Genomic DNA, 27,267 nt, shown 5'->3' with positions numbered 1-27,267 from the left:
GCACTGCCGCGCTACTTCCTTCTCGGCGCGTCATGAGGGCCCCCGCCTCGGCCCGCCTCGGCCCCGCATCGCCTCGCCGGGGGCCGTCGCTAAGGCAGCTCCGTGTGGGCCCTCTCATTGAGACAATTGAGGCGGATGTGACACACACACCAGGACGTACACATACATACACACGATCACGCACACACACTTAGCAGACGCAATGCCCGTTCCGGCGACACCCTCTCGCAGCGCGTCAATAACCCTGCAAGGCTGCAGGCGGGCAGCCAGCCAGCCAGCCAGCGCGGCTTGCGGTACTGACACATGTACTACACCGCGGTGTGGGAAGGAGGAAGGCAGCCGGCTGCGTTACGTCACACAGACAGACGGACGGACGGGCAGGCTTACAGTGACAGACCGCGAGTGCAACACACGGACTCAAGGCTCCCCTTGCGAGCGTCTCCACCCGACTTGCGGTCCTGGAACAACTGTTGTTCTTATAGGACTCGCCCGACAGGCCAGTGTCTCCAAGATGGTCCGCGACCAGGGTGGGAGTCGAACCCGCGACGCCGAGCCGCCACTTCCTCCGTGTCAGAGAGTCAGCGAGTCAGCGCTCCCGAGACACTTCCTCGAAGGGAATCCAGCGGCAACCTTGGCGCCGCGCAGCGCCGCGCGGGTTCTACGACCCGCAGCGCGCGTGGTACGCCGAGTCCTACCCGCGGCGGGGCGGGGCGGGGGCCGCGGGGGAAGGGAGAGGGGACACGCCGTGCCAGGCACAGCCACGCACAGCGCGCAGCCGGCGTCTTGATCAGAGTCACAGTCACACCGTGGTGACGGTCGCGACGCACGCGGCGCTGCTGTCAGTCTTCCCAAGTCTTCCTCCTGCAGAACAGCGGTTACAGACAGAGGCACGTGGTGTCACGTGGTCATGCGGCCGGGTGGAACCGCCAGGGAACCGCGGGCTCCAATCGACGCACGTCGGAAAAAACCATTTTGGCGGGTGTTGAGTTAAAAAGAAAGGGTGCAACGGGGGAGGGTGAATAATGGTGGTACTATGGTTAAGATAACTGTCTCTATTCACCGGTGGATCCACGGAATAGTGGAATAGTGGCTATTCACCGCCTTGGGCTGCACGGCCCCCGGCCCAGCCCAAGTGTCCAGCCCCGTGGAGCCAGAAAGCGGGGCGGACATGCAGCAAGACGACCTGCAGCCTGCACAGCAGCAACACCGGTCAGACGCGGCGGCGGCCTGGGCTTTACTTACATAAGCCTCCCCGTAACCGACTCGCCACTATTATGTGACGCGGCGAACGCGGCGCCGGCCCGGTCAGGAAACTAGGGCACGACGGCCAGCGGCACGGCGCCGCGGACCTTCGCACTACTAACGCAGCGCGGCAACGCTCTGCCGCGCGCCGTCTTCTGCAGTCCGTGCCGCCGCCGTTCCCACGGGCCGGCGCGCCGCCGTGCCGCCGCCGAGACCGAGACCGCGGTCAACCCGGCCGCTCCGCTGCTCCGCTCGCCGGCGCGATGGGCGGCCCAGCGGCCGCGGGGTGCGGAAACGCCCACCTCGCCGACACTCCGAGACCGCAGCGATTAATTGGGCGGAGGCAAGGCCAGGCAAGGCCGAGAGGCTGCGACACCGGCCGGCCCGCGACACGGCCCGCCTGTCCACGGCCAAGTGCCGGCCCGCCCCGCCAGCCCCCGGACCGCCCCGCCCCGGACGCTGCACTGATAGCGGGCTAACGAGCTCGCCACCCCGAGCAGGGGGGCCAGGCTGGGCGGCGCGGCCGCGAACACATTCCGCAGCACCACCGCGTCGGCGCGCCGCCAGCGGCCCAGGAACGGCGTGGCCCCGGACACCGCGCACCGCGACCTGTTCGCACAAGACTCTACCGCTCTACCGCTTTACCTCGTAGACGCGTGGATAGGTTCCATTTCGCGGTGGCGGCGGCTTACCAGCTCACGGCGTCTGCCCTCACTCCCTCGGCGGACGCGCCAGTTGGGAAACTCACGACGCGGGGCGGTGTGGGGGCGGTGGGGGGGCGGCGGGGGCACGAGTCGGCGGGCCGTGCGCCGTTTCCGGGTCGAGTATACGTACAGTGTACAGTACAGAGCCGGCCGCCCAGTTTCGCAGACTGGCGCCTCGCTGTGCACAGTCGGCAGAGGAGCGAGGAGACTAGGAGACTCGGAGCACAGCGTTGACGCGTGGAGGGGTCACGACCTCCGGGCGGGGCGGCACGCGCTGCGATGCAGCGGTGCAGGCCGGTGTGGCGGCGAGCCTTGCGCCCAACCGACTCCACGCTCTGTGCCCCTCGGCCCCAGGCAGTCCCTCATCGCCGGCAGCTTTTAGATCTTCGACGCCGTGACCAGCCCGACACCACCGTACAGTACTAGGTCCGGCCGGCCGCGCCCGGCGCCAAAGAGACCAACAGAAACAAACCTCGGCGACCGACGCTCATTGCCTATGACCCGGCAAAGCGCGGCGGAGCGCGGCAAAGCGAGGCGGCGCCGTCCCCACAATCAATCAATCGTCGCATGGATCAATCCGGCGGACGGAAATGCAGCGCGACACTGCCGCCTGCGGCCCCTGCGCCCTGCAATCATGGGGATCAAAGTCCGAGCGGCAGTGCGACTGCCAGCCTGTCCGTCCGTACGTCAGTACGAGCCGCTCGCGTCAACGCGCTTCAATCCATTAGCCTCGGACAATGGAAATGAAGGAAATGGGGCGCTGTGCGTCTGCCCTGCCGTGCTAGCCGTGCTCCGCCACCTACAGTCTGGCGCCGACACCAACGACACCACTGGTGGCGGCAACATTGCTCGATTTCGGAAGGTCCCGTTCGAAAAGGACAAGCTTTCTTTACTCAAGGATAATATTTCGCAGTAGTATCTGAAATCACTGACGTGCTGAGCACCGTACCACCCCTTGAATCTGCCCGGGGAGCAAACTCGAATTCCTGAGACTGAGACTGGTCGAGCGGCAAGGTGTCACGGTCAAGGAGCCTAGGTCTCTTCCAGCCCGCCCGCCTGTCCAGCCCTCAAGGATGTCCCTGGCGATGGGCACGCCGGCGTGCCACTTGAGGCCGTGATTTGGTGCACCTTGGCGCCGAGGGACAGTGAGCCGCTTTGGCGTCGCTTTGGCCGGACCGTGCCATAAATACGTACTGCAAAACGGCGGCGGGGCGGCGAGGCGGCGGCTCACCTGGCGGCGCTGGGACGCACTTTAGCCTGATTTACAGTGCGTTGTCAGAGGTGACTGACTGACAGGCTGCAGTGCCGCACCGTGCCGCACCACGCCGCACCACGCCGAACAGCCTGGAGCCTGGAGTAGCGGCCAGGTCAGTATAACTAGGCCTGTCGAGGGCAGGGGGTTGCCTCTCCCCCCCCCCTTTTTGCTGTCCGACTTGTCGCGGGGCTTCCAGTGGCATTGCTACCTGCTGCTGAGCACGCAGGGCACACGTATGACACCTCGTATGACAGGACGGCAGCACTGCACTTGACTGCCACGGCACTGCCACGCCACTGCCACGGGGGAGGAGGAGGAACGACGTGAGCGACGTGACTTCGCCAATTTCCGGGCGACCCGACCGCGACACTGCCGCGACCGCTGGCGACCCTCTCGCGACCCTGCTGCTTGTCTACTTCCGACCCGCGGCCGCCTTTCGGCCGGCCCTTTTTAGCATACGGGTGACGGGCCGCGGCAGGCCCGGCGGCAGGCCGACTGTTCCCACGGTGTGACGACACGCGGCGCCGGAAGCGGGCGGTGCAGCGGCAGGCGCGGCGTGCACCTCCACGACCCAGCGCGCGGCCCAGGGCGGCCCAGGGCCACAGCGTGCCCCGAGTGCTCAGGGTGCTCGAAGAGGGGATCCAGCATCGACCTGCGCGAGGGCCCGAGCAAAGCGCCGCTTTTGGCCTACTTTTCAGGCGGCGAGGGACAAAAGGCTCAAGCCTTCCCCTTTCCAATTCCACCCTGCCGGGTTTCCCGGGGTGGACGCGACGCGGCGCACGGCCGCGATGAATGTTTAATCCGCGGTGACAGATCCGGGTCAGCCAGCATCGACGGGCACCAGACACGCCACTGTCCGGCACGTCACTGTCCGGCACGCCACGCCACGCTGCGCCAAGCAAGGAATAGCTCATCAGCGTACTACTAACAGGAAACTTGTCGGAGAGCATTTCTCCAGGCCAAGAGCATTTCTCCAGGCCAAGAGCATTTCTCCAGACCGGGGGGAGTCGATGATTTTTTGGCACCACCATCCCAGCAGGCCTTTTACAGATGACAGGCGTCTCCGCAAAGGGTAGAAAGAGGCAGAGAGCGGCGCATTGTGTTGGGGTAAGTTGCCCCTGCAGCCGCACCTGAGCCGACCTGAACGCGCGGCAGCATGGCGGCAGGCGGGTTGGTGTGGCGGGCAGGGCCGGGCAGGGCGGGCATCCCATGTCACGAGTGCACCTCTGTCGACTGATTCCGAGGGCCGCCTTCGTCGCTCTGTCTCTCTCGCACTCGTGGGGCGTCCCGTATAGGTGCGAGAGAGACAGAGCGACGAAGGCGGCCCTCGGAATCAGTCGACTGGCAGCTCAAGGCTCGCTCCAGCGCCTCGACGCTCATCCCTGACAGTAGGGTGGCGGTCGACATGTCCACCCACAAGACGGCCGAGACAGCCTCACGGCGTAGGGCCGTGAGGGCTGGCAAGGCTTGGCGAAACCTGTTGCCGGGCGGCGTGAGCAGGGTGAGCGAGGGCACTCAAGGAGCTTAGGGCGTTTGGGGCCACCAGCTTCGGGGTGTCGCGGTGTCGTGGCTCAGGGGAGGCCGCGACGAACTTCCGCCGCCGAAGTCGATAACGCGCGAGTCGGCAAAGCGAGGCCCGGGACAACGCGCCGCGCGCACCGTGTCACGGGCAGCCGACCGCACCGACGCCGAGGAGGCCGAGAAGGCGAGGATCGACGAACTTGTCTTCCACCCCCGGGGGAGATTCTATTAAAAGGCTCCCTCGCGTAGTCAGGTGGCGCTCGACCTGCCTCCGCGGCGCCCCGCCCATCCCGCCCCCGCCCGCCACTCAGCCGTTAATTGGGTTGAGATTGGCTCCGCGATGCGGCCATTATGGCACTGCCGGGCTCTGCCAGGGCACGGCAAGCAGATTATGTGCGCCGAGCCGCCCCGGCCCGGCCGGCCCGCCAGCGACGCGCAGCATGCAGCCACCGGCAGGGTGCCCTCGCGAGCCACGGCGGCACGACGAGCCGTTCTGATAGAGTTCCCGTTATCTAATCAAAAAGTAATATGCCGACGGCACCCGGCCAGGTCGCCAGGTCGTCGCAGTGTCGCACACCTCCACGACACGCCGCCAATCGCGTTTCGGAAGGCGGGCGGCGCGCGGGGGAGGGGAGGGGCGGGGGCGAGGCAGGGGCGAGGCGGCCGCGGGGAAGCCCACCCGCCCGAGGAGAGCGGTTCTCGGAGACGGTAAGAGTCGCCAGTAGCAAGAGCTGGCCGGCGACACGCCAGGAAAATTCCGGAAGTGGCCGAGACTGCCGAGACGGGGTCTTAGGGAGGACGGCGTGGTAACGAGTAGGCTGAGACGCTCCTTTGTGCCGAGGGCCGAGGAGGGGCTCCGAGTAGAGAGGCCTCGGCCTCCGCGTCCCCGCCTCCCCACCAGGCGAGTGCACCCGGCGCCTCTTGTCCAGCTTCTCATCATGCACCGCAGTCTCGGGGGATGTACCTGCCTCTCCCCACAGTGCAGGCTGCGGGCTTTGGCGCGATGGGACAAGGAGACAGGTCACTGCCGCTGGACGCGAAGGTCTACGAACTCAAGAGGTACGCTGCAAGTGTTTGCAACTGGTGCGGAACGCTTTTGAACTCAAGCGACTGACTTGAAGGGACTTACCTTATCAGTGGGGACAGAGTTAAATCCAATAGTTCGACGCGTGTGCTCACGCACACGGTCTTGAAGCACACACAGTTATTCCACAAGGCGCACTCCACACAACGATTTCCACTTTCAATATTAGCACTTGCTCCTGCACACCTGGGCTGCCTGAGCCGCAGCCACCACAATTCTTGACGTATTGCACTGATAGGGGCGTCACACCATGTCACACACGCACTGCAGTCACGGTAATCCTTGCAAATCCTTGCCAGGGGTGGCGCTGGTTCACATGTCACTGCACTTGTCACTGCACCGCTCTGCACTCGCCGAGAGCCACTGGCTGCACCGCTGCAGTAGCTGCGCCTGCGCCACGCCGCGACTTGCTCGGACGACGGACGACGCCACGGACGGGACGCGGAGCGACAGCGACGCACCGACCCGCTCGCAGCCGGTGTGAGCCAGCAATAAACAGCTGGTAGCGCCGACGACGCGAGCGAGGGCCGTAGTTCCGAGCGCGGCCGCAGTCCGGCAGCGTGGCAGCGGCCGCGGCGTGGAGCGCTAGTGTCGCTCTCCTCTCCACAGCCACCGCTGCCGCGCCCGCCCGCTCCCCTCCCTCGCCGCCCGCGCTAGCCCGCGCTGCCTCCCCCACCGCCCCGCCCCGCCCCGCCCCGCCCCGCCTGCCTCGCCTTCCCTGAGCCTGAGGCGGCTTGCTGGCTGCTCTTCGCTGCCGCCCTGCCGCTGCCGGTACGGATATCCGCGCCTCGTCCTCCTCGCGCTCCTCTTGCTCCTCATCCTCATCCTTTACTGCTCCCCGTCGTCGTCCTCTTCCTGCTGCCTACGGCCCATCGCAGTGTCTCGAACTCTGTGTTAGAGAGTGTGTGTGCGTGTGCGGTTTCGGCGGACGGACTGTACTCCGCGCCACGCCTGCCACGCCTGCCACGCCTGCCACGCCGCGGCGCGCGGCGCGTCTCGCTGCGCTTGTTTCTGAGCGCTACTTTGCGGCCCGCGCCGCGCTCGTCAGGACCCTGTCGTTTTGGCACCTGTAGACTGATTCCGAGAGTCGTTTTCGTCTCTCTCCCTCTCTTGCTCTCTCTCTGTCTCTCTCGCACTTGTAGTACGTGGTAGTGCGGCGGGGCGGGGCGGCTTGACGGCGCGATGGTGTGCGCCCGGCGGCGGACCAAGTCAAGGATCAAGTCCGCCAAGTCCAAGCAGTGCGCCCGCTGCCTCCGCCACCGCGAACTCTACGAACGTGGCACGCGGCCTTGATGGCCTTGATGAAGCGTCAGCTCCCTTTGCATCCCCTTGGTGCGGGCGCGGCTGGCGCGGCCCGCGGCGCTTCGGGGCCGGTCCAATACAGCCGGAAGCGGAAGCACCCCGCCCGCGCCGCGCCGCCCCGCCGAAGGGAAGCGAAAGGAGCGGAAAGAAGACGAGAGATGGATGGCGAAGGGAAGCGGACCAGCACAGGAAGAAAGCGGAGACAGGGAAATGGGGTGCGGGGCGGGCAGAGGGCGTTGGGGCAGCGGGGCAGTTCATCCCTTTGTGGCGTCGCTTGCTGGACTCGATGCTTCGACGCCACGCAGATTTCGGCGCGCCATGCCAAGAGCGCACGAAAAAAATCTGGGCGATGTAGACCGTTTTGATGATGGCAGACGAAAGAAAGAAGGTCCGATACCACGACAAGTCAGCCAAGATCACGATTTCTAGACAATTGTCAACCGTTTTGACCTGCGGCTACACTGCACCTTGGTAGCTAATCACTGCGTGCCGCAGCACAAACATTCGGGATCTCATGACGCGTCAACACCACTTGGCCATAAACAATCGTCGGACGTGTCGAATAAAGTTCTGACGGCGACGGCGGTCGAAGGGCAACAGGCTCGAGATAACGGCGCGGTCGGCCGGAAGTCGCGCGCTCTGCCCAACAGTCGCAGGTGTGTTGATAGGTGGAGTGACTGCGCGGTGGACGCGTGACGTGTGCCGCTGACGCGCGACACGCGTCGCGTCGCCGCGCCCCCGTGCCGCCGGAAGGACAGGACAGAGGTCGCCTCGCCTGCTTCGCCTGCTTCGCCTTTCGCTGGGCGGCCGGCCGCGGTGCGGCGAGGCAGCAGCAAATTAAAAGACGCCGCGGGGAAGGGTGGCCGCCGAGGGATGGCTGGCTGCCTGGCTTGCCGGCTGCCGGGCTGCACCGCGCTGGGGGTGAGTGTGCGGTGCACGGGGGTGCGTGTCACTCTCTGAATCCGGTTCCAGCGTCCCAGGCCGGAGCCTCCAGCGGCGCAGCGGTGCGGCGGCCGGATCGGACCGCTCTCATTTCTCCCTCTTGTGTGTTTGATGAACAATGATGACCCTCTCGCTCCTTCTTTCTCTCTCGCCTCCCCCGAGCAGTGCGAGGCGTGCGGGGGTAGGAGAGAGAGGAGGCCGCGAGAGGGGTGGGGGAGGGGAGCCTGCACCTTCTGCCGCTCCTGCTCCATCACCCGCTGACAATCCTCCCCTTCGCCGTGCCCCGCGCCGCCCCGCGCCGCCCTGCAGCAGGTCAGTTCGCCGAGCCGTCCCGCTGATCCCGACGCTTGGCGCACAATAATCACTGACGCCACAAGAGCGGTAACCTACTGCCTACTTTCTACTTATTTCTTGCGAAAACTTAGTCGCAGTGAAGAAGCCAGTCGAAAAAAAATGAAGGGCATTTGGGGAGTGGATCAAGCCTCACCGTCGGGGTCATGACCCCGTCTGCAGACTAATTTCCAGCCTCAGCCTCCACGGTCCATGGCGAGGGTGGAGTGAGGCGGTTTGATGACGCGACGGGTCGCAATGAGCGGGGCGGTCAAAAATTGAGTAGGATTAGAGAGGAGTCGATCCGCTGCCCTCAGAATCGGGTACCGACCAATACCGACGCCTCGACTCGACAACCTCGACCAACACGTTGCATATTCATTATCAGCTGATGCCACGGGTTTCAACCGCTTTTGGGTGAGGCAGTAAAATGATATGTGAATAAATAAATGTTGGTATTGAACCTCTGCGCTGTCCGCCTAGCCCCGCACTGCCCTAGCCAGTCGAAAAGAAAAATTATTGATGTGTCCGAAGTCGATCGGCAGAACCTATTGATAAGACCCGACGCCCCTCATACCTCGGGCGACACCAGCTGATATATCAGGAATTTGGCGTACGCGTCTGCAGATCATCATCTGTCTGGGATCGCAGCCGCCGCGCCACACCACGCCACGCCACGCCGCGCCTAGCCTCCGTGGAATGCATCGCAGAGTAATCGGGGCGATCGGAGCAGATATCCTGCACTGCACCGCCGCAGTGCACTGCGCGTTGCGCTGCGGCACCGCTGCGGCACTGGGTTGCACCACGCGGCTTGTGCAAGGGTTGGCTGCCTGGATCCGGGCCGCGGGGCTGCGGGGCTGCCAGGTCTGCCAGGGCACAGCGGCCGGCCTACTTAGCATTTCCCACGGCATGACGGGGGTGCCAACATGTAGGCCGCCGTGCCGGCCGTGCCCGTCGGCGAGGCGGTGCCGGCGGTGCAAGCGCATGTGAGTGCAGGGCCCAGATCCCCCCAGGTGGCGGCAGGGCGGGGCGGGGCGTTCTCGGAGCCGTGCTCGGGGGCGGGCTGATCCCTGGGCAACCCATTCTTCGCTTGTCAGGGGAAATGCAACTCTTTCTGTCGCGCAGAGATCCCCGCTAAAGGGGCCATGGGAGCGCAGCGCACCGTGTCGAAGGTCTAGACCCGGCGAAGGCCCGGCGCGGCGGCGGGGTTTCGCCTTCGCCCTGGTGACGCGGTGCCTGGGGATGGGAAGCGTGTTTTGATCCGGGCTCGGGCTGGATGAGAGCCTTTGTTGGTTTCGGCGTAAGGTGCGCTGCGGGGCGGGGCCCTGGCGGGGCCGACGGGGCTCGCCAGGAGACGGCTCCAGAACGGAGCGACCGCCTAACCATGCCGACCATGGCTCGGCTGTCTCATCCCACCCAAACACGAAAAAGTGGTGGCCGAGAGCGCAAAGGCGTCCATAACACTCGCCAAGATCGGCCGATCGGTTCCCAGCTGTCTCACGTTTTCACTAGCTTTACCAGCGCGCTTCGAACTCATTGCTTCAAGCACTTCATTCCTCCATTCCTCATACAAGGTGGGCCAAAATTTTCCGCCGGTTCACGGGCAGGTGAAATTTGGCCAGGTCGGAAAAAAGAAGGTTGGACAAACAATATGCACCCTGCTCGACGTGCGCGGTGTGCTCGTGGACGCCCCCCCCCGTCCCCCGGGCCGCCCTCAGTCCTCGAGCAGTCGCTCGGACCGCAACGTGTGCAGAGGGCGGCTGGCAGCGACATCGCTCTCGCTGTGGTCAACCGCCGCACCCTCGCCCTCGGCTGCCCTCGGCCACCAGGCGGGGTGCATGTCCGCCCCCAGAGTGCGGTGGAGTGCAGTGGTCTCAGGTGTCACCAGTTGCGCCCCGGTGCCGGCCTCGGCTCGGCCCGGCCCCAGCCTCGGCCACAGCAGCAGCAACCTGACAACGCCCCCGCGGGGTGCCCTGTCGTCCCCATCTGCAGAAATACACTATCGGTTCCAAAACGAGGTGGCCAACGCGTCGGCGCGGTGCGGGGTGCGGTGTCCTGTCTGCTTCCGCGGCTGGCGCTGCGCCCGGCCCGACCGGGCCCGACCGCCCGCTCGATCGCCGCGACCACAGTCTTCCTCCGCTCGGCTCGACGCGGCCGACTCGCTCCTCGTACTGTACATGCAGTCGAGACTAAGCAGTGGGGGATACATCGGTCACACATCGACTCCGTGGCGCAACGGTAGCGCGTCTGACTCCAGATCAGAAGGTTGCGTGTTCAAATCACGTCGGGGTCATGTGCTCTTGTTTTATTTTCGGCGCGGGTGCCCCTTTTCCGGGTGCCGGGCGCGACGGTGTCGGTGTCTTCCCGTTTAAGCGAATTTCCGCGCGAGTGGCTCCGGTGACGCAGCCGCAGGCACCACGCCGCCGAAGGGCCCAGGGCCGAGGGGGAAGCTCCTCAAGGTGGCCGCAGGGCGGAGGGCGGCCGTGCAATCCGGCAGGTCGGGTGTCATGGGGCCGCTGTCGCTCTGGCCGCCTCTTGGCGCACGGGTGGGAAGCGACCCCGTCCTGTCCAGTGGGCACGGCGGCCACGGCAGGCGCGGCCACCCTGACGCTGCTCCTTGGCCAGTCCGACGCCGTGCAGGCCGGCCGGGCCGTCTCACTGCAGCGCTGCGGCGCGCGGCCAGCCACTCAGCCTCGGACACTCCATTATGTAACGGAATTCCCTTTTTTGTGATGGCCCGCGCTGCCGCACCGCGCCGCGCTGGGCACCTCGGCCAGCTCCGCTCGGGCTCCAGGCCCCAGCTCCAGGCCCCAGCTCCAGGCTCCAGCTCCAGGCTCCAGCTCCAGGCACTCTACTCGCTGTCCACACTCCACACGCCGTCCCCTCCCGTCCGCCATTACCGGTCCTCCTTTACCTTTTATTTCTCATTCTTCTTGGAGTGGAGCAGCACCGTCCTCGGCTGGCCTGCGTCTCTGCCGCCCATGGCTTGGGCATCGGCCCCGCCCCGCCTCCCCCGCCTCGGCACACCTCAACCGTGGCACCCTGTAGAGTGGGCACCTTGTGGACACCCTGTGGGCGCCCTTTGGGCTACCTTGCAGCACCCCTGAAACAACCCTTTGGACGCCGACAACACCGTCACTGCGATGGGGGCACCTAGAGAAACGCTCACTCCCTGTGGCAAGTGGTATCCCTTGAAGCTTCTAACGGGCTCGCTGTGAACACCCTGTGGACACTCCGCAGGCACCCTGTGGGTGGCTGTTCCTGGGGCACCCTCGGGGCACCTTCGGGGCACCCTCCCGCGCGGTCGGAGCCATTCAATGAACTCCTTTTGTGGTCACCATCTCGCGGACGCCCCGCGGACACCCTATACAGAGGCGGACATTCCAGCAGAGACAACGCTGGAGCCTGAAGCCCTCGACTCGGAGCAGATCCGGTCCAGCATGCCAGGAAGGCGGATCGTAATGGCTCACTCGCTGGGCCCGCCCCCTTCCTAACACACCAACAGGCCAACACACAACGGGGCAATCACGGCAAATTCATTCCTGTAATAAGGGGTAATGCCACTCTCGGTTACCTTCCACAATTACCCCACGCATTTAGGTCGCAGTTTGCGACTGATTGCTGAGTATAGGGCTGGATGCTGGATCTAAAAGGGTTTCGCAGACAGTTTCGCGTCGAGAAACAACAAAAAGGGAAGGGTAAAATCTCGTCGGCGGCCCGCAGCGACTGCAAGGATACGGGCACGGCAGGCACGGCGCAGGCAGCGGGCAGGTGAAGCTGGTGCACTCTACACAGCCCGGCCCAGCAGGCCCTGCACGGAGCGCACCGGGACGAGACACCCATCAAAAGATTTCGAGAGGAACGGGGGAGGGGGAGGAGGGGGAGGAGGCTCCATTGTGATGGGAAGACGGATCTAAATGCCCAGGTAAGCCCGAACATCTTACGCCTTGTCCAGGAGTCCTCTTCCTACCGCAGGGACGCCCTCCCCTACCTGGCCGGTCCCTAGGGCCGGGCCGTAAGGCCGGGCCGTACCACGCCGCCGTGCCTGCCCGCCAGTGCCAGGCACGCCGGGCACACATTATACAAAGGGTTCACCCGAGCCGAATATTGCGCATTAGTTCCTCTGACCCAAGGCTTGATCCGGCCCGGAGGAGAGGGGGGCGGGGCGGAGGGACTAAAAAAAGGAAAGAAAAAGGAAAACGATGAACTGAGGTGCATCGGGAGCCTGCATACCTGGCGGCGAGGCGATTCCAAGGCCAGCCGCCCCACCCCGCCCCACCGCGCCCCACCGCGCCCCACCCAGCCCCACCCCGGCCGGCGACGCCACTGCGTTCCCGCCGAGGACCACACTGGCCGCGCTGCCGTGGGGACTCGCCTCCGCGCAGCCCGCAGTGCCCACAGGGCCCACCTCAACGATAGGGAAATTGGGAGGGAATTCGCGCACACCAAGTGCCAGGGAGCGGCCGCCTTCAGCACGGACCGGCCAGCCGGCCAGCCCGGAAACCGCCTTGTCCTCAAATAGAGATGCAAATTTTCCGAAAACTTTCAAAGTATATGAGTACACTGAGAATCGTGTTCACATAGGGATAAAGATATGCTTTTTGCCTTTTTGCCACTTTCAGGTGGAATGCCCGGCTTTTTGCCTACTTTACAGGCTGAATCTTTCCTATTTTTCCGAGGCCAGGGAAAAAAACGGAAAAAACACTGTTTTCTTTTTCAATATTTCCGGAAACTTTCCGGGCATTTTCCTATATCCTCAGAAAACGTGCGCCACCCTGAAGCCCGGTGTAGGCCCTAGAGAAAGGAGGCCGCGCAGTGTCGGAGCCCTCGCCTCAGTGGGCACGGCTACACTCCAAATCCAGGGTGTCTAGAAACTATACGCCTTAGGCGCATGCCACAGAAATGGAACTGCCTTAAGGCGCCTTGAAACTAGACGCCCAAGGCGTATACCCCATTGAGCACCTTTTGCAGATAGAAGTTAGCATGTGAGCACCATTGGTCGAAGAAAAGGTGCGTGCATTGTACACACCCTGGATCATAGGCACTGAGCTCAACAGGACTCAAGGTGCGTTGAATGCAAACACCGCCCTTGGCCGAGGCCATGCCTACCGAGGCCTTAAAGGGTGTTTACATTCTACGCACCTTGAGTCCTATTGAGCTCAGTGCCTATGATCCAGGGTGTGTACAATGCACGCACCTTTCCTTCGACCAATGGTGCTCACATGCTAACTTCTATCTGCAAAAGGTGCTCAATGGGGTATACGCCTTTGGCGTGTAGAATCAAGGCGCCTTAAGGCAGTTCCATTTCTGTGGCATGCGCCTAAGGCGTATAGTTTCTAGACACCCTGGATTTGGAGTGTAGTCACGGCTGCAGGGCTGCAGGCCGATGCAGGGCCTCAAAGGGTGGAGGCGGCTCGGTGGCGCCAGCATGAAGGGGGCCAGGGCGCAAGGACGCGCGAGGGCGTGTCGCCAGACACATGTGCCCCACTGGAGCCCTCCGAGGCCCTAGGCCCTAGGCCCCGCACCGAACCGCATCATTATAAGGGCCGCTGGAATGTACTCCCAGCAGCGCCCCGGAGCAGCGTGGGGGCGGGGCGTCGGCGGGGCGCCGGCGGGGCACCGCGGCAGGCAGTGCTGATTGCACCCGTTGCAGTGGCGTGCAATTCGTTAGTGAGGGGGAGTGGCGACGTCACCGATGAGGTCGCCGACGACGACGACAACAGCGTCCTCGAGGCCGATAGGCGTCGCCCTGGCCGCGGCCGCCCTATCATGCGTGCTGGATTATTTGCCCGTCATGTTTGCTTCCCGATCTGGGTCTTCGGCCCTCCGCCCCCCCGCCTCGGCCAGGCTCGACGGTGGTCCGCCAGCGCGACGTGTTGCGGTTGGCACTCCTTGGGCCGAACCGTGCTGCACACACAGGGTCCTAAAACAACACACGGAGGTGTGACTGTACCGCCGCAGCGCCGCACAGCCGCACAGCGCCCGCTGCTCCGCCATGCGGTCCACCACCTCCACGCCGCCGGCCGGGAACCTCGGGAAGGGCGTCAGGGCCAGCTGCTGGAAATCCGCACGAACAACAACGCAATATAGGTCACGAAAATCCGTGCATAATCTCTTTGCGTTTTACGTTGCCCAGGGGCTTTTCACTGAAACAATCCGTGTACGTAAGCAATATAGGTCACGAAAATCCTTGCATCTCTTTGCGTTCTACGGTGCCCAAGGCGTCCCTCACTGAAACAATCCGGGTAAGCAGAGACAATCGGAAACGCCTGTAAGTGCAAAAGGCGCGTCAAATTATTATTACAGAATTGCGAACGACCTGACAAAATCACGCAATCTGTGTGACAACCATCCGCCCCCCCCTTTTTACAGACAGACAGACAGACAGACAGACAGACAGACACACAGACACACACACACACACACACACACACACACACACAAGTGGCACAGATAAGCGCCGAGGCCGCCGAGAGTCCTCGGAGAGTTATTACTTAAATTGATCGCTTCCGATCGGTCTGTTAAATGGGCAGGGTACCCAGGGTGGCAGCCAGGGCAGCCGGGCTGGGGTGCACACTGGATGCACCTGCGACCCGCCACGGCCGTGCACGGGGCCAAGCCTTGGGGCCAAGCCTTGAGGCCGGCGAGCGGCGTTCGTTTCCGAGAAGACGACCGCCACCGACATACCGCGGCGGCAGGGCATGGCGATGGCGTCGCCTGACTTGATTCAAAAAGGGTCGTAGGGTTCAAATTTTTATGTTTTATTTTAAACCAAATTTTATATGACTCCGTCGTGGGAACCATGTGTCGTTTTGTCGTGTGTTGAGGGGGCTGGGGGCTGAGGTGGTGGTAAGGTCGGACAAAAAGAGGTCGTAGAAAAATATAACAGCGGGAAGGAGGTCGGACGAATTTTGGCAGGTGCAGGTCGTACAAACGATGTTGACCCAATTTGTACGTAGCTCTCAAGAGATTTATTTTTTTGCGCGTGAGGCAGCACCGGCTGGACGGGCCCGACGGGGCGGACCGACCAATCGCGCAGCGTGCTATCAACGAACCGCGATTCTCCTCGTGCACTTTTCCCTCTACGTACCACAGCCGCGACAGCAAACAACCTTTGAACCTTGGACGATGAATGCACACTCAAAACCTGTGGAACCAACCAGTATAGCGTCTAAACACGCCTCAAACTTTTACGCGTGCAATTGCACGCGTCTGTTAACAGACAGTCACCAACGCGAGTGCTTTTCCCCTCGGGGACAACCGCGCGGGGACATGGATTTTCCGGGCTTCCTCTTTCCCTGTTGGACTGCGTCCCACAATGACAGTGGCTGGGTTTAGATCGCGGTGACATGCCGTCGCCATGACGACGATCCACAGGGGGGCTTAGGTTGAGGTGCAGGCAAGCGCCGGGTGCCTGCCCAGCGCCGGGTGCCCGCCCAGCGCCAGGAGTCTGATTTCCGACGGCGGGGTTTCTCTGTCGTTCTGGCCGCAGTTCTGGCACTCGTGGCGCGTCCCAAGAGACAGAGCGACGAAGCGCCGGCGGCTCATTACCGCCTTCAAAGCAGGCGAAGCAGGCCGAGTTGAGGCGCTGTACAGTACGTCCAAAACGCGTCCCTGTGCGGCGTCGCCGGGCGTCGCCTCCCCACCCCACTGCGGGGCTGCGGATGGAGGCGGGCCCGGCGTAGCCCGGCCGACCTCTCGAATTACTTTCGCACCTCAGAGACTCAGAGACTAATGAATGCTTTTTTCACACCTTGTGTACCTGCATGCGGAACGCCCGGCGAGGCGAGGCGCGGCGCCCTGCCCTGCCCGCCAACGCCATGGCGCGCCACCGACCCAACGCCGCAGCTTACACAGAATTTCACACCGATTTTTCACCCAATCAAGCGAGAGGGCACTCCCTCCAAGTACTGTGTTATCTGTGCACGCCGGGGTAACGGGACTCATTTTCGTTTTCAGCGTGCTAAAGAATGCAGCCTCGTTGAAAGAGTTCGATTTCCGGGCGCCGAGTACCGCCGCCACTGCCGCCGGCGGGCGCCCCTCCCCTCCGTATGGGGTCCTTCTTGTATATTCTTTCCCGGTGCGGACATCCTCGCCGGGTGGTCAAGGTGAGGCCCCGCGGGGCTGCACCCTCTAGCTCGGGTGACTGCAAGGAGCACGGTGTTAAAGGAGAGGGGGGTGGGGGCTGGACGCTGAATGCCTGTCCGGCCGCCACTCCTCCATTGTGCTCGACGCGCGTCTCGAGGCGCTCTCTGCACCTCCGCACCCTCTGGCCGTTCTGCCAAAGAAGGACTCGGGCGCATTTTTGCACCGCGCCACGCCGAGGTACTGGAGCAAAACGGATCGCTTTCACGGGAGATAGCCGGTTGGTTCAGCCATAGAGGACATCTCTCATCTCGGTTCCGCCTTTGAGCGAACTGCCTCGCCGCCTGCGTCGTCTGCGTCGCCCGCTTGCAGTGCAGGCCCGGAGCCTTGCCCGGAGCCTTGCCCGGAGCCTTGCTCGGCCTCGGCCATGCCGTGATTGAGGCCGCGAGCCAAAACGGACGCGTCCCCCTCGTCGCGTCTCGTCGCCAGCGTAATGCTTGTGTGGGAACGGCGTGCAGCAGCAGGGTGTGGGTGGGGCAGACAGGGGACAGGTTTTGCGAGTTCGCACCTCCGTCCGCTGCAAGGGGAAATGGAGGGTCGGGATCAAAGGATCAAAAGAATGATGCGTACAGTGGCAAGACTGCTTGCTCATCGAACGGGCAACCGTTTGGGGCCGCCCCGGGCTTGATTCGAGTCTGGAGGTCAAAGCACGCAGAGTTGCTCAGTCGGCGCCGCCGTCGTCAGTGCCGCGATGAGGGAGTCCCCAGGACACCGCCGGCGAGGCACGGCGACGGCGGCGTGAGGCACCGCGTTGCGCGCGATTTTAAAACGCGTTTTTTAGTGACGCCCCCGTCGCGACCCACTTCCTTCCTTCCCCCAGCGTGACCCTTCCCCTTCCTCTTCCCCTTCCCCTGCCCACGCTCCCTCCACAAAACGCGTCGCGCGTGCCACGCCGGTTTTAATCCTCTTGGACCAGGCCGTGATCAGGAAGGCCACCCCGCCCCGCGAGCTGCGCGCACTGCGCGCACAACCCCGGACCAGCTCAGCGGGGTTGATTCAAACGCACCGCGTAAAAATCAAAAGCAGTTTTCGAAACGAGTAACAGCGCCCCCTGAACGCCGAATCTCGGACAGAGCGGAGTTGCACCTGGAAGCTGTTTGACTTTACGAACGCAGCCGGGTTCCAGCCCACGAAGAACGCGGAGTCAAAAGGCGATGACCTCAAAATTATTATTGCGTGCACAAGAGCCTGTCCAATTTCCCCTCAAAATGACACATGTTGTTATTACTTTAACTTGGTCCTGGTTTTGAGTGCCGGTCCCGGTTTTCCTCCAAACGGCCCGGGACAGAAATATTATTGTCCGTTTCATCCATGCCCGAACGATATCGGAGGTCACGTGGGACGTTGCATCTGCTGGCCTCAACGGCAAGCAGTGCACCATATCCCGGCGTCCTGTCAACGTCAAGCCGACTGCAGCAGCAGCAGTTTGTAGTTGCGGTGGCTGGCTGGGCTGGCTGCGGCGGCGGGGGGCGGGGAGGGGAGGGGGAGGCCGGCATGGGGGTGGCTGGAGGGGAGCGAGAAAGGCTGCAAAGGGGGTGGCTCTTCTTTAGTTTCGTTTTTTCTCGACCCGCTGGCCGCGGCTGTAATATGTTTGGGCTGCTGGCGGCGCGGCGGCGCGGCGGCGCGGCGTCGCGTGGCTGGCGGCGCGTCCTTTGGGGTGGTGGGGCAGGCCAGGGTGCAGGCCAGGGTGCTGCCGTGCTGCCGGGGAGGCTGGGGTGCAGGTGGGGTGAGGTGGGGTGGGGTGCCGGCCGGGGCGGGTCGCTATGCGTCGCGCACACAAACAAGGGAATGAAAAACATTCAAATTTCTATCCGGCAACTACGAACGATATCGGAAATCGAGGTAGCGACCACCAATCCCCAACAGTGCGCTATTCCACCGTCTGTATCTCTCCTGTGGTCGGCGGGTCGCTGCGAGCCGGCCCGAGCTCTCGGTGTGGACGGCGGCTTTGTGTTCCAGAGTGGATGCCGCGGTTGCAAAAAGCGCTGCGGCCGGCGCCAAGTGGACAGCCATGGACAGCGGTGTGTGCAGGTCCGCAAATGAGTGATCATCTGACAGAACAGCGCATCTTCATTGGGAATCCCACGGTAGATACGTTGTTATGAACGACTGCCACACAAATATACCCTCGGCCGCATTCGGTCCGTTCGGTGCATGCCATGCAGCGTAGGCGCCCGCTCAACCCGGCCATGCAGGCCGCGCAGGCCGTGCCGCACTCGGTGCAGCAGTGGTGCAGCAGGCGCCCGGGGCAACATTATTCGCTAGTTAAATACGACAGAGGGGATGGGCGTGATGCGACCGGAGGGAAACCGGAGGGAAGGGGGAGGACGGGAGAGGAAGTGGAGGGGGTGGCTTTTTACTCGCCAGTCTTGTTTTGTGCGGATCAAGTGCATGCGCGGCGCGCGGGGGTCGTGCGTGAGTGTGCGTGTGTGTGTGTGTGACTGAGTGTATTCGCGTGTCCTTGTGTGCCGGGGGACTGCTAGGTTGGACCGACCGCCGTGCGGCGAAGGGGTGGGCGAAGGGGCAAGGGGTGAGGCCGGGGAGGGGAGTGCCGCAGGAACAGAGGCTGCCGATCGAGGTTGACGAGGAGAGCACATGTGGTTCGCCGTTCGCTGTTCTGTATTTAGCGGTCCAGATCGGGATGCAATCGGTGATACGCGTTCAGGAGCACGGCGCCATGCACGGATAGTGGACCGTCACTCCGCGTCACTCACCGGCCGCGGACGCATCCGTGCACCACTGGAAATAGCTTGCACGGTATGACAACAATATCCACTCGACGCAGTCAGCTTGCTCTCCACAATATCCTGGTACTCTACTACGTGTCTGAATGACGGTGTGGACCGAGCCGCGCATATCGCACTGCAGTGGCACAGCAACCATCCGGCGTACAGTACTCCCTCTCGCTCGCACTGCGTAAATTTACGGTCGGCGTCCGCAGCCCCGATTACATGTCGTGGATGCAAAACAGGAGGAGAGTAGAGGTCGAAGCGCGAGGGGTGTGTGGTGGGGGAGGGGGAGGGGAGGGGAGCGCGCGGCGGTTTTTCCTCGTCCCGAAGGGGTTGGCATGGGGGTCTCCTTTGAATGCCGCCCCGCATTCAGCCTCCTCTTTGCTGCCTCCCGTTCTGGCCCCTTTTTTTCCGCCCTCCTCTCTTGTCGGCACTTGTTGTCCGGGGTCATGCAGCCTCGCACAGGTGTCCGCGTCCCGTGCGAATCGCGTGGGCGTGTCCTGCGGCGTGCCCACGGCCACGGCGTGCCCACTGCGAGCCCACGGCGTGCAAAGGCGGCGTGCTGCAACCTTTCTTCTTTTCCTCCACCGGCGGGCTAATTACCCCGATGCAGGCCGTCTAGGCCGTCCCTAGACACCGCGAGCGTCGTCGTCGCCGTCGTCGCCGCGCACCCCCGGCCTTTGTCGCCGACCTCCGCGTCCCGGCCGCTTTGTTTCAATCGGTGGCGGTGGCGTGAGAATCGAGTGATACTAACGACCGCTTTGTGCGCCGCGGTGCTACCCGTCCTGCACCGTCCCGTACCCGCGGCGGCGAGCTACGCGCAACGCGCAGCCCGGCGCAGCCCATCCCCTTTCAGCGCGATGCAAATCCGGGAACTGGTTGGGCGGCGACTGGGGCGCGCCGCGCCTAGAGCCGCGCCGTGCCAGAGACTCGCAGGGACTCGCAGCGACGCAGCTGCGGACGTTGAGCAACCCTCTCGCACACACGCATCTATTGCTCGCATCGGACGAGACCGGCGAGACTGTGCGACCGTGTCGCGGTGACACGCCTAGCCGCCGAGCCGCCGCCACGCAGGACGCGTGTGAAACTCCCACGCACCATCTTCGCGGCTTGCCCGGCTTGCCTGCTCGGTGGCTGGGCGGCCAAGGTGGTCATGCACCGCGCATAACTTGTGCACGAGGCGTTGCTAAACGGTGTAGTGCCGCCGTGTCTGTGCGGCTTGTAGCAGCGCGATGACGTCCCCACCCTGGGGAGCACGGCGTGCAGGGTTCTGCCAACACGAGTAGTCACGTCCAGTCACAAAGCGACTGTTTGAGGACATTTTGCCTTTGGGCCCCTCGGCCACTGCATCGCAAAGCTCGAGTGCCGAGTGTGCCGATCGGGCGGGTCGGTCGGCTCGTCCCCGGAGTCGACGGGCTGCTGCTGTGCTGGCGTGCAAGCCCGCGCGCTCCGCTACCGACGCCTCTCTTTTTCCCTCTTCGGCTTTTTTGGCGAGGCATTCCGGGAATTAACAGGGTCAGCACAATGCAGAGGGAAGAGAATCTCCACACACGCACACACAAACACGAGGGGGGACAGACAGAGTATTAATTCCGATGAAAACCCGGCAGAGATATTATATGATGACGAGGGTGCTTTTAGATCACAGAGGAAGCACAAAAGGTTCGTTTCCGAGACGACGGCGGGGCTCGGCGGGGTCCGCCCCCCACCGCCCCCTGCACGCTGCGCGACCTGCATCGGGGCCTACGACTCGAACACCTCGAACGCCCGGGGCCCTTCATTCAGCATGACGTATTTGACTTGTTTGCCTGAATGTTGGCATACTTGACTGCGCTGCTCTCACACGCACACACACACAGGCGCGCGCGCACACGCAGACACACACATACATGAAGGGAGAGACATCGACAGACAGACAGACAGACATCGAGACAGACAGACAGACAGACAGACAGACAGACAGACAGACAGACAGACAGACAGACGGACGGACGGGCGGACGGGCGGACGGACGGACGGACAGAGAAGCGACCAGAGAGGACTGGACAGGGTTTCAAGTTTGACCCTCCGGTCCCTGCAGGCCTCTTTCCAGGAAGTGTGACAGGAGGGGGGCGTGCGACGTCGAGAGTGGACGTGGATTCGGATGCCCCGCCCCGCCCTGTCCGGCCTTTATCTGACTCTTGATCGGGCCGAGCCGATGGAGTGCGCGCTAAAAGCGGAATGTCACGTAGCGCAGCTGCGAAATCATTAACGACTGCGACGACTGCGCTGCGACGAACGTACTCGTCGCGAAAGGGTCACCATTTTCTGCCTACCAGTGCCAAACGAGAGACCGTCTCTGTTTTAATGATGGACCGATCGAAGTAGTAGTAATAGATTTGCCGTACATGTTGTCCAACCGTTATCTCTCGGGCGAGGAGTAGGCGGGTCTAAGACAGGACAGGCAGGTCCAAATGAACACCTTATAATGTTGTTACGAAGTGGACTCGCGGGACTTGGATGGCCGTGCCCTTGTCAGGCTGGCAGTGCGCGAAGCGTATTGTCTCCGCGTCGACGTGGACGCCAGCCGCCCGATCGAAGGCGCGGCCGCAGCTTGCAGTTCGCAGTTCCGAATTACTCGGCGCTTGAATCTGATAGGGAGGCCGACGCGCCGCAGCGCCACACCGTCTGCGGCCTTTCGGCCTTGCGATTCTGATCGGCTCATCGAGGGCCTCCTGGCACCTGGACGGTCCCGGACGGTCGTGGGCGGGTGGACGACGGCCTCCCCGCCGGGCTCGCGCTTTGTTCTGCTGTCCGCCCTGTCCGTCACGGCCTCGGTCACGGCGCCGAGCGCGGGACCACCGCCCGGACGGCCCGGACGCGGACATGGGGTGCACTAGTCTCGACTAGTCGGCAGGTGCGCTGCCGCGGGGAGGTCTGGTCGACGTCCTGGCGCTGCGCTGCGCTGTTTGCGCTATGGGGACGCGGGGCTGCCTGGCGCTGCTCGTGACGATGGCGGCGTCCTCGACGGCCCTCTTCGTCGCGACCCCGGGGGCGGGGATGCTGCCGCCCCCGGAGCTGTGCGTGGACGCGAGCTTCCTCCTGGACGCGATGCTGGCCGAGGTGCCGGACGCGGGAATGAATCTCCGGCGCGTGCACCTGTCCTACTCGCGGCGCCACGACGTGCTGTGTCCGCGGGCCGCCGCGAGCCTCCAGCACAACCAGTCCTTCTCCCTGCGGATAGACGCCGTGCAGGACAACACCTTCACCGGGCAGCAGGTCCGCACCGCGTCCTCCACGTAGTAAAGCATTAGACATGGATGTTCGAACCCCGAACTTGGTGGCAGGCGTCGGTGCACCCAGTGGACGTGGTCGTGCTGCTTCTGGGCTCAACCGGAAAGGACCTGGTCGCCGAGGTGTGGTGGCAGGTCAACAAGGTCCTGCCGCACTTTGACCGCTCCACGCCCCTGCTAGCTGTCGTGGTGGCGGGACGCTTCTCTGATGCGGTGATCGTGCGAAACGAGCTCAGAGTGCGCCAGTGGTGGCGGGTGGCCATCGCCCTGCAGAGTCACAACGCCGCGGATGAGGTGGGTGAGGTGGGTCGGGTTGAGGTGGGCGAGGTGGGCGGAGAGGGCGAGGCGGGCGAGGTGGGCGAGGTGGTTGCGGTGGTAACAGGCCCTCCGAACTGTTCTACTTCTTTATCTGGGCTTGTTGCTGCCAGGCACCGCCACGCCGCATAGTCCGTATCTTCACGTCGCGGCCCTTGTTCGAGCCAGGCGTTCGCTGCGGCGAGAATTGGAGTCCCCTGGCGCTGCAAGCGCACTGGGGGCCTGGCACCGGCAGCATGCGGATCTTCAACAAGACCGCCAACGCCACGCTCTTCACTGGCTTGCCCCGTGCGGACGACCTGAAGGGCTGCACGGTCAAAGTAGCCCCCATGGAGAACGCGCCCTACGTGTAAGTACTACATACTGCATGACGGCGCAGGCCCAACCCGACACGATACGCATAAGGACACAAAAGAAGAGGGTACACTCAAGATTTCCACCCCCGTCAAGGTCGGATTTATGGCAAAATCAGCCATTTTCTGTCAGATTTTTTTGTGCCACATTCCAGGATGAACCCCGACAACGGCCTGAGCGGCGTAGACGTGAGCCTCGTGCAGTACTTCGCGAAGACGAAGAACGTCACCCTGGAGATGCTGCCTGCGCACCGCCTTGACGAAATCACCAATCACATCAACGCCGGCGATAAGGTAGAGGAGAGGCAGTGTCCCCAACCAGCCGAGCCAGTCTGGCATTGTCTCAGTGTCACTTGACCTCTTCCAGCGTCAAAACTTGAGCAACGTGGACCCGCTCGACCTGCTGGGGCTGGGTCACGCGGACCTGGTCATCGGCGGCGTGCTCCCTACGGCGCAGCGCTACTACTCCTTCCAGTTGAGCGGCGTCTACACCTCGGACGCCTTGCGCCTCTACCTGGTGCGCGAGTACCAAGTCCCCCGTTGGCAGTACCCCTTCGCCGTGCTGTCCGCCAAGACCTGGGCCCTCCTGGCCGGCACCATGCTGTGCGTTGGTAGGTCCTGGTGGTCCTGGTGGCGGGGGCCACCGCGAGGGTCACCCTCTGGCGGAGGGCGACTGACGACGCCGCTGCGCTGCCTTGGCGCTGCCCGCAGGGGCCATGCTGACGTGGCTGAACCGGCAGGGCGCGGCCGCCAACGCCATGCTGCTGTGGGGCGTGTTCCTGGAGGGTCGCTCCTTCCCGCGCTGGATGTCTCCGCGCACCACGCTGCTCGTCTTCCTCTGGGTCGTCTTCTCGTTGCATTTCACGGCGGGCTACCGCGCCACCCTCGCCATGGCCAACTTGGGCACCATCACGAGGAAGAGCGCATCCACTATCGAGGACCTGAATGTAGGAACGCAAGCCCACGACGCATGGCGGTTTGCCTGTTTGCCTGCCGGCTTGGCACCCTTTGCTTTGCTTTGCTTCCAGGGGCGGGTGCGGCGCGTGGGCATGATTGACGAGATGATGCTGCCCTTCCTGAAGCAGGACGGCCTGCTCGCGCCGCTCCTGGACCGCGTGGTCGTGTGCCGTACCATGCAGAACTGCTCGCGCCTTCTCCGCCAGTCCCCGGACGACGTGGCGCTCATCATGGGCGAGCAGAACATGTGGTACCTGTCGTCCCGCTTCTTCGCCGACAACCGCGGCCGGTCGATACTGCAGCCGCTGCGCGGCGCCCTGCTCTCCTACCACGTCACCACCTTGGTGGCGAAGGGCTCCCCCATCCTGCCCGCCCTCAACGACGCCATTGCGCACACGCAGGACGGCGGCCTGGTCCCGAGGTGGTTCCGTCTCCTCCAAACCAATATCAACCTCTATGTAAGTTTCTTGGCTTCACACGCGGTACCACTCCGGCTGTATGGCCTCTAAAGCTCCTTGTGCCCTACAGATAGAATACAGCATACGACGCGCCAGCAACCCCAACGGCAGTAACGCCCCACAGCTTAACATGCGCCGCATCGTGGGCCCCTTCGCGTGCCTGTTCGCGGGGCTGGCGGTGGCCACAGCGGTGTTCCTCGGGGAGCTGCTGTGCTACGGCGGCCAGAAGATGGTGGGCCTGGACCCCGACGAGCCGGCCGACGACGTGGACTCTCCGCCGAGGGACGTGTCGGTGGACGCGCCCCTCCAGGCCATCAAGGCCGAGGTGGAGGCGGAGGAGGCGGCCGAGGAGGCGCACGCGTGTGTGCAGGGCGCTCTGGGCCAGGTCACCACCCTGCTCGTCGAGGGCACTGTCATGCTGGCCGAGGGCGCGGGTCGCTACGAGCGAGTCACCCGCCTGGAGACAGAGGTCATGGCCGCCTTGACCGCGCCTGGGCCTGACGCAGAGCCTGCCACTGACGGCGTCCACGACGGCGTGCCTGTGGATCTGCTGGCCTCGGTAGCCACGATGACCACGACGGGCCCCGTCTCCCTCCCCGAGCAGGAGGTCCAACTCGCTGGGCACCACCTTGTCTCAGTGTAATCAGGGGGTCCCCTCGGGAGCCCCCCCCCCCCCCCCCCGCATTGCCCCTAACGGGGCTCTGCAACACCTGAGGCGCCGGACGAGCGGTCTGTGAGTACGCACCCCTCGGCTGCTGCGACGAGGGTACTGTATGGCGCGGGCAGTAGATTGGGTGGGTTAAAACCCTGACTGTACCACAAGGTTGACAGTCAACCCAGTCATCCGGGCGCAGCGGAGTGTGGGTCTTCGGAGCCGCACTCTGCGGACTAAGGGCCCCCTGTGTTGCCCATCAACCTCACTAAGTAACAGTGAGAGGCTCATGCTTGACATGCTGAGCGTCCAACCTTAAACCTTAAACCAAGTTTCTGGTCCGAATCCGGACTTTTCCAACGCCTTTCGCTTTGTTGCCTTTATAATACCTTAGGCTGGGGGTCCATCGCCAGCAAGCCCCGAGCCGGACAGGCCCGGTGACGACAGGCCGGGCAGCGCTCAGCATCCCTTCCTTGAACGCACTCCAAAGGCCGACCGATGAGCAGAAAAGACGATATAAACTCGAGCTAGGCGCTGCTACGCACGGCTACGCACGCACTAACCAAATTTTGCAAGCGGCTAGAAACGCATCCGTTTGGAAAACGTTCCGCTCGGCCTGCACTGCACAGCGACAAAACAGCCAAAGCTGGCAAAGCGCTTTCCCCAAAGGCCAGAACGGTCTGCACTACGTTTTTATTTGCACCCTTCCTAGGTTGCATTTTACTTTGACGGGCAAGTTGGAGCCGTTGGGGCGAGGGAACGTCGCACAGTTGGTACAGTTTCTCTATCATTATTTTGAAATTTGGCACTAGAACAATAGAGTCACGTCCCTTCACCAGTGGCAACTGCTTCGCGGATTGATTTATTTTCTTCTCCTGGGATAAAAATTGATTGTATACGTATTTGTTACGATTAATTTAACGTGTTCCTACTTATATTTTGATCTTTTCTTATCAATAAAAGGAACAAATTCGCCGAAAGACGCAGAAAAAAACTACTCACAACCGCACCGCAGAAACGGAAAGAGAGAAAAGTGGTGGAAATTCGATGACGCTCTGGCGTCGTCTTTCTGCACTCCGTCCCTTTGTGCTGGGCGTGCTGGGGCTTGCCGAGCCTGACCTGGCGCCGCGCCGCGCTCCAAACGTCCTGAATACTAGTCATTGTGGGGCCGTTCTGCGCAGAGCTTTACAAAGAAAAAACGGCCCGATATGCGCGCGTCATCACAGCTAATGTAAAAAATGAAATGGGAGCACAAAACGTACAAGTGAGTGTGTTTGGATTGTGTCTGAGTGTGCCCGCGTATGTTCGCTGTGGTTTTTGTCCGGCGGACAAGCGTGCCGATGCTGTGGACACTGCCCTGCGGTGAAATCGCATTTGCATCCCGGGGTTGGGGTGGTGGGGGCGGTTCGGGTTGCGTCGAGTGCTCCACGTGCCTCAACAGAATTCCAACGCAGGTCTGCTCGCTCTCGCCTCATCAAATTTTCTTTCGCCAACAGAGAGAATCGAACAGTGGAATGTACTCTTTTCCCCTTTTGGCAGAGCGGCAGGGCATTCAATCCCACAGATTCCTGGAACGTGCTTCTGCTACGCCCACGCACCGTGTCACGCGCCGTTGTCGACCACCGCGTGGTTACTGCACGCTGGTGAGAGGAAGAATTAGCGCGTGTGTATCGGCAACCGCGTTTCATTCGAGTCCCATGAGAGGGCCTATGTAGGCCGGAACGCCGCTGCGACCGGACAAACTTTAGCCTCTTTTTCTTGAACCGATGTTCTGGCGTGCACGGTGCATGGTGGGGCGGCGCGGCGACGCCCCCTGACCCTACCTAACAGGAATAACAGGACAGCGACTCGAAATGAAAATCCCCAACCTTGGCTATCTGCCGGTCCCATCTCTGCGTCGCGGCGCGGAGCCCCAATGGCTGCCGAAAGTGCGTCGTGATTTCCTCATTAGCTGGCGGTTCATCCCCGCCGTGCGCCGCCGTGCGCCGCCACGCCCCGCCACGCCG

At 63.0% G+C, this 27,267-nt stretch overlaps 2 protein-coding genes and 1 non-coding gene across 6 annotated transcripts in view; 2 read left to right on the top strand and 1 right to left on the bottom strand.

Annotated features, from left to right (window-relative positions):
• LOC117650315 (ets DNA-binding protein pokkuri) overlaps positions 1 to 6,285 on the bottom strand; it is a 36,967-nt gene extending 30,682 nt beyond the window's left edge. For all 3 annotated transcript variants that reach the window (XM_034393656.1, XM_034393655.1, XM_034393659.1), the window contains exon 1: positions 5,852 to 6,285. The gene's annotated coding sequence lies outside the window, so the exon portion shown is untranslated. The remainder of the gene's footprint in view (positions 1 to 5,851) is intronic.
• A 4,316-nt stretch (positions 6,286 to 10,601) lies between these two features.
• Trnaw-cca lies at positions 10,602 to 10,673 on the top strand. The gene has a single exon. It is a non-coding gene; the product is annotated as a tRNA-Trp (tRNA).
• Positions 10,674 to 22,294: 11,621 nt separating this feature from the next.
• Positions 22,295 to 26,160, top strand: LOC117650313. Of its 2 annotated transcripts, none has more exons than XM_034393647.1 (8): positions 22,295 to 22,512; positions 22,581 to 22,820; positions 22,955 to 23,190; positions 23,350 to 23,488; positions 23,562 to 23,805; positions 23,906 to 24,141; positions 24,223 to 24,609; positions 24,680 to 26,160. In XM_034393647.1, the coding sequence occupies exons 1-8, from the start codon at positions 22,345 to 22,347 to the stop codon at positions 25,250 to 25,252; spliced, it is 2,223 nt and encodes a 740-aa protein (XP_034249538.1). In that variant the 5' UTR covers positions 22,295 to 22,344; the 3' UTR covers positions 25,253 to 26,160. The 2 variants fall into 2 exon arrangements, with proteins under 2 accessions (XP_034249538.1, XP_034249537.1); XM_034393646.1 differs by having other exon boundaries at positions 22,581 to 22,829.
• The last annotated feature ends 1,107 nt before the right edge of the window (positions 26,161 to 27,267 follow it).

The sequence above is a fragment of the Thrips palmi genome, unplaced genomic scaffold (genome assembly GCF_012932325.1).
Source record: "Thrips palmi isolate BJ-2018 unplaced genomic scaffold, TpBJ-2018v1 HiC_scaffold_5, whole genome shotgun sequence".
In the NCBI taxonomy this organism is placed as follows: domain Eukaryota; kingdom Metazoa; phylum Arthropoda; class Insecta; order Thysanoptera; family Thripidae; genus Thrips; species Thrips palmi.
Note: the sequence above shows the minus strand (reverse complement) of the source record. Positions and strands in the feature narration are given on the sequence as shown.

Excerpts from the sequence above, each read along its gene's own strand:
- LOC117650313 (XM_034393646.1), top strand. The coding sequence starts at position 22,345 with ATGCTGGCCGAGGTGCCGGACGCGGGAATGAATCTCCGGCGCGTGCAC. Across the intron at positions 23,806-23,905 it reads CGGCACCATGCTGTGCGTTG|GGGCCATGCTGACGTGGCTG; the intron begins GTAGGTCCTGGT and ends CGCTGCCCGCAG. Across the intron at positions 24,142-24,222 it reads CCACTATCGAGGACCTGAAT|GGGCGGGTGCGGCGCGTGGG; the intron begins GTAGGAACGCAA and ends CTTTGCTTCCAG.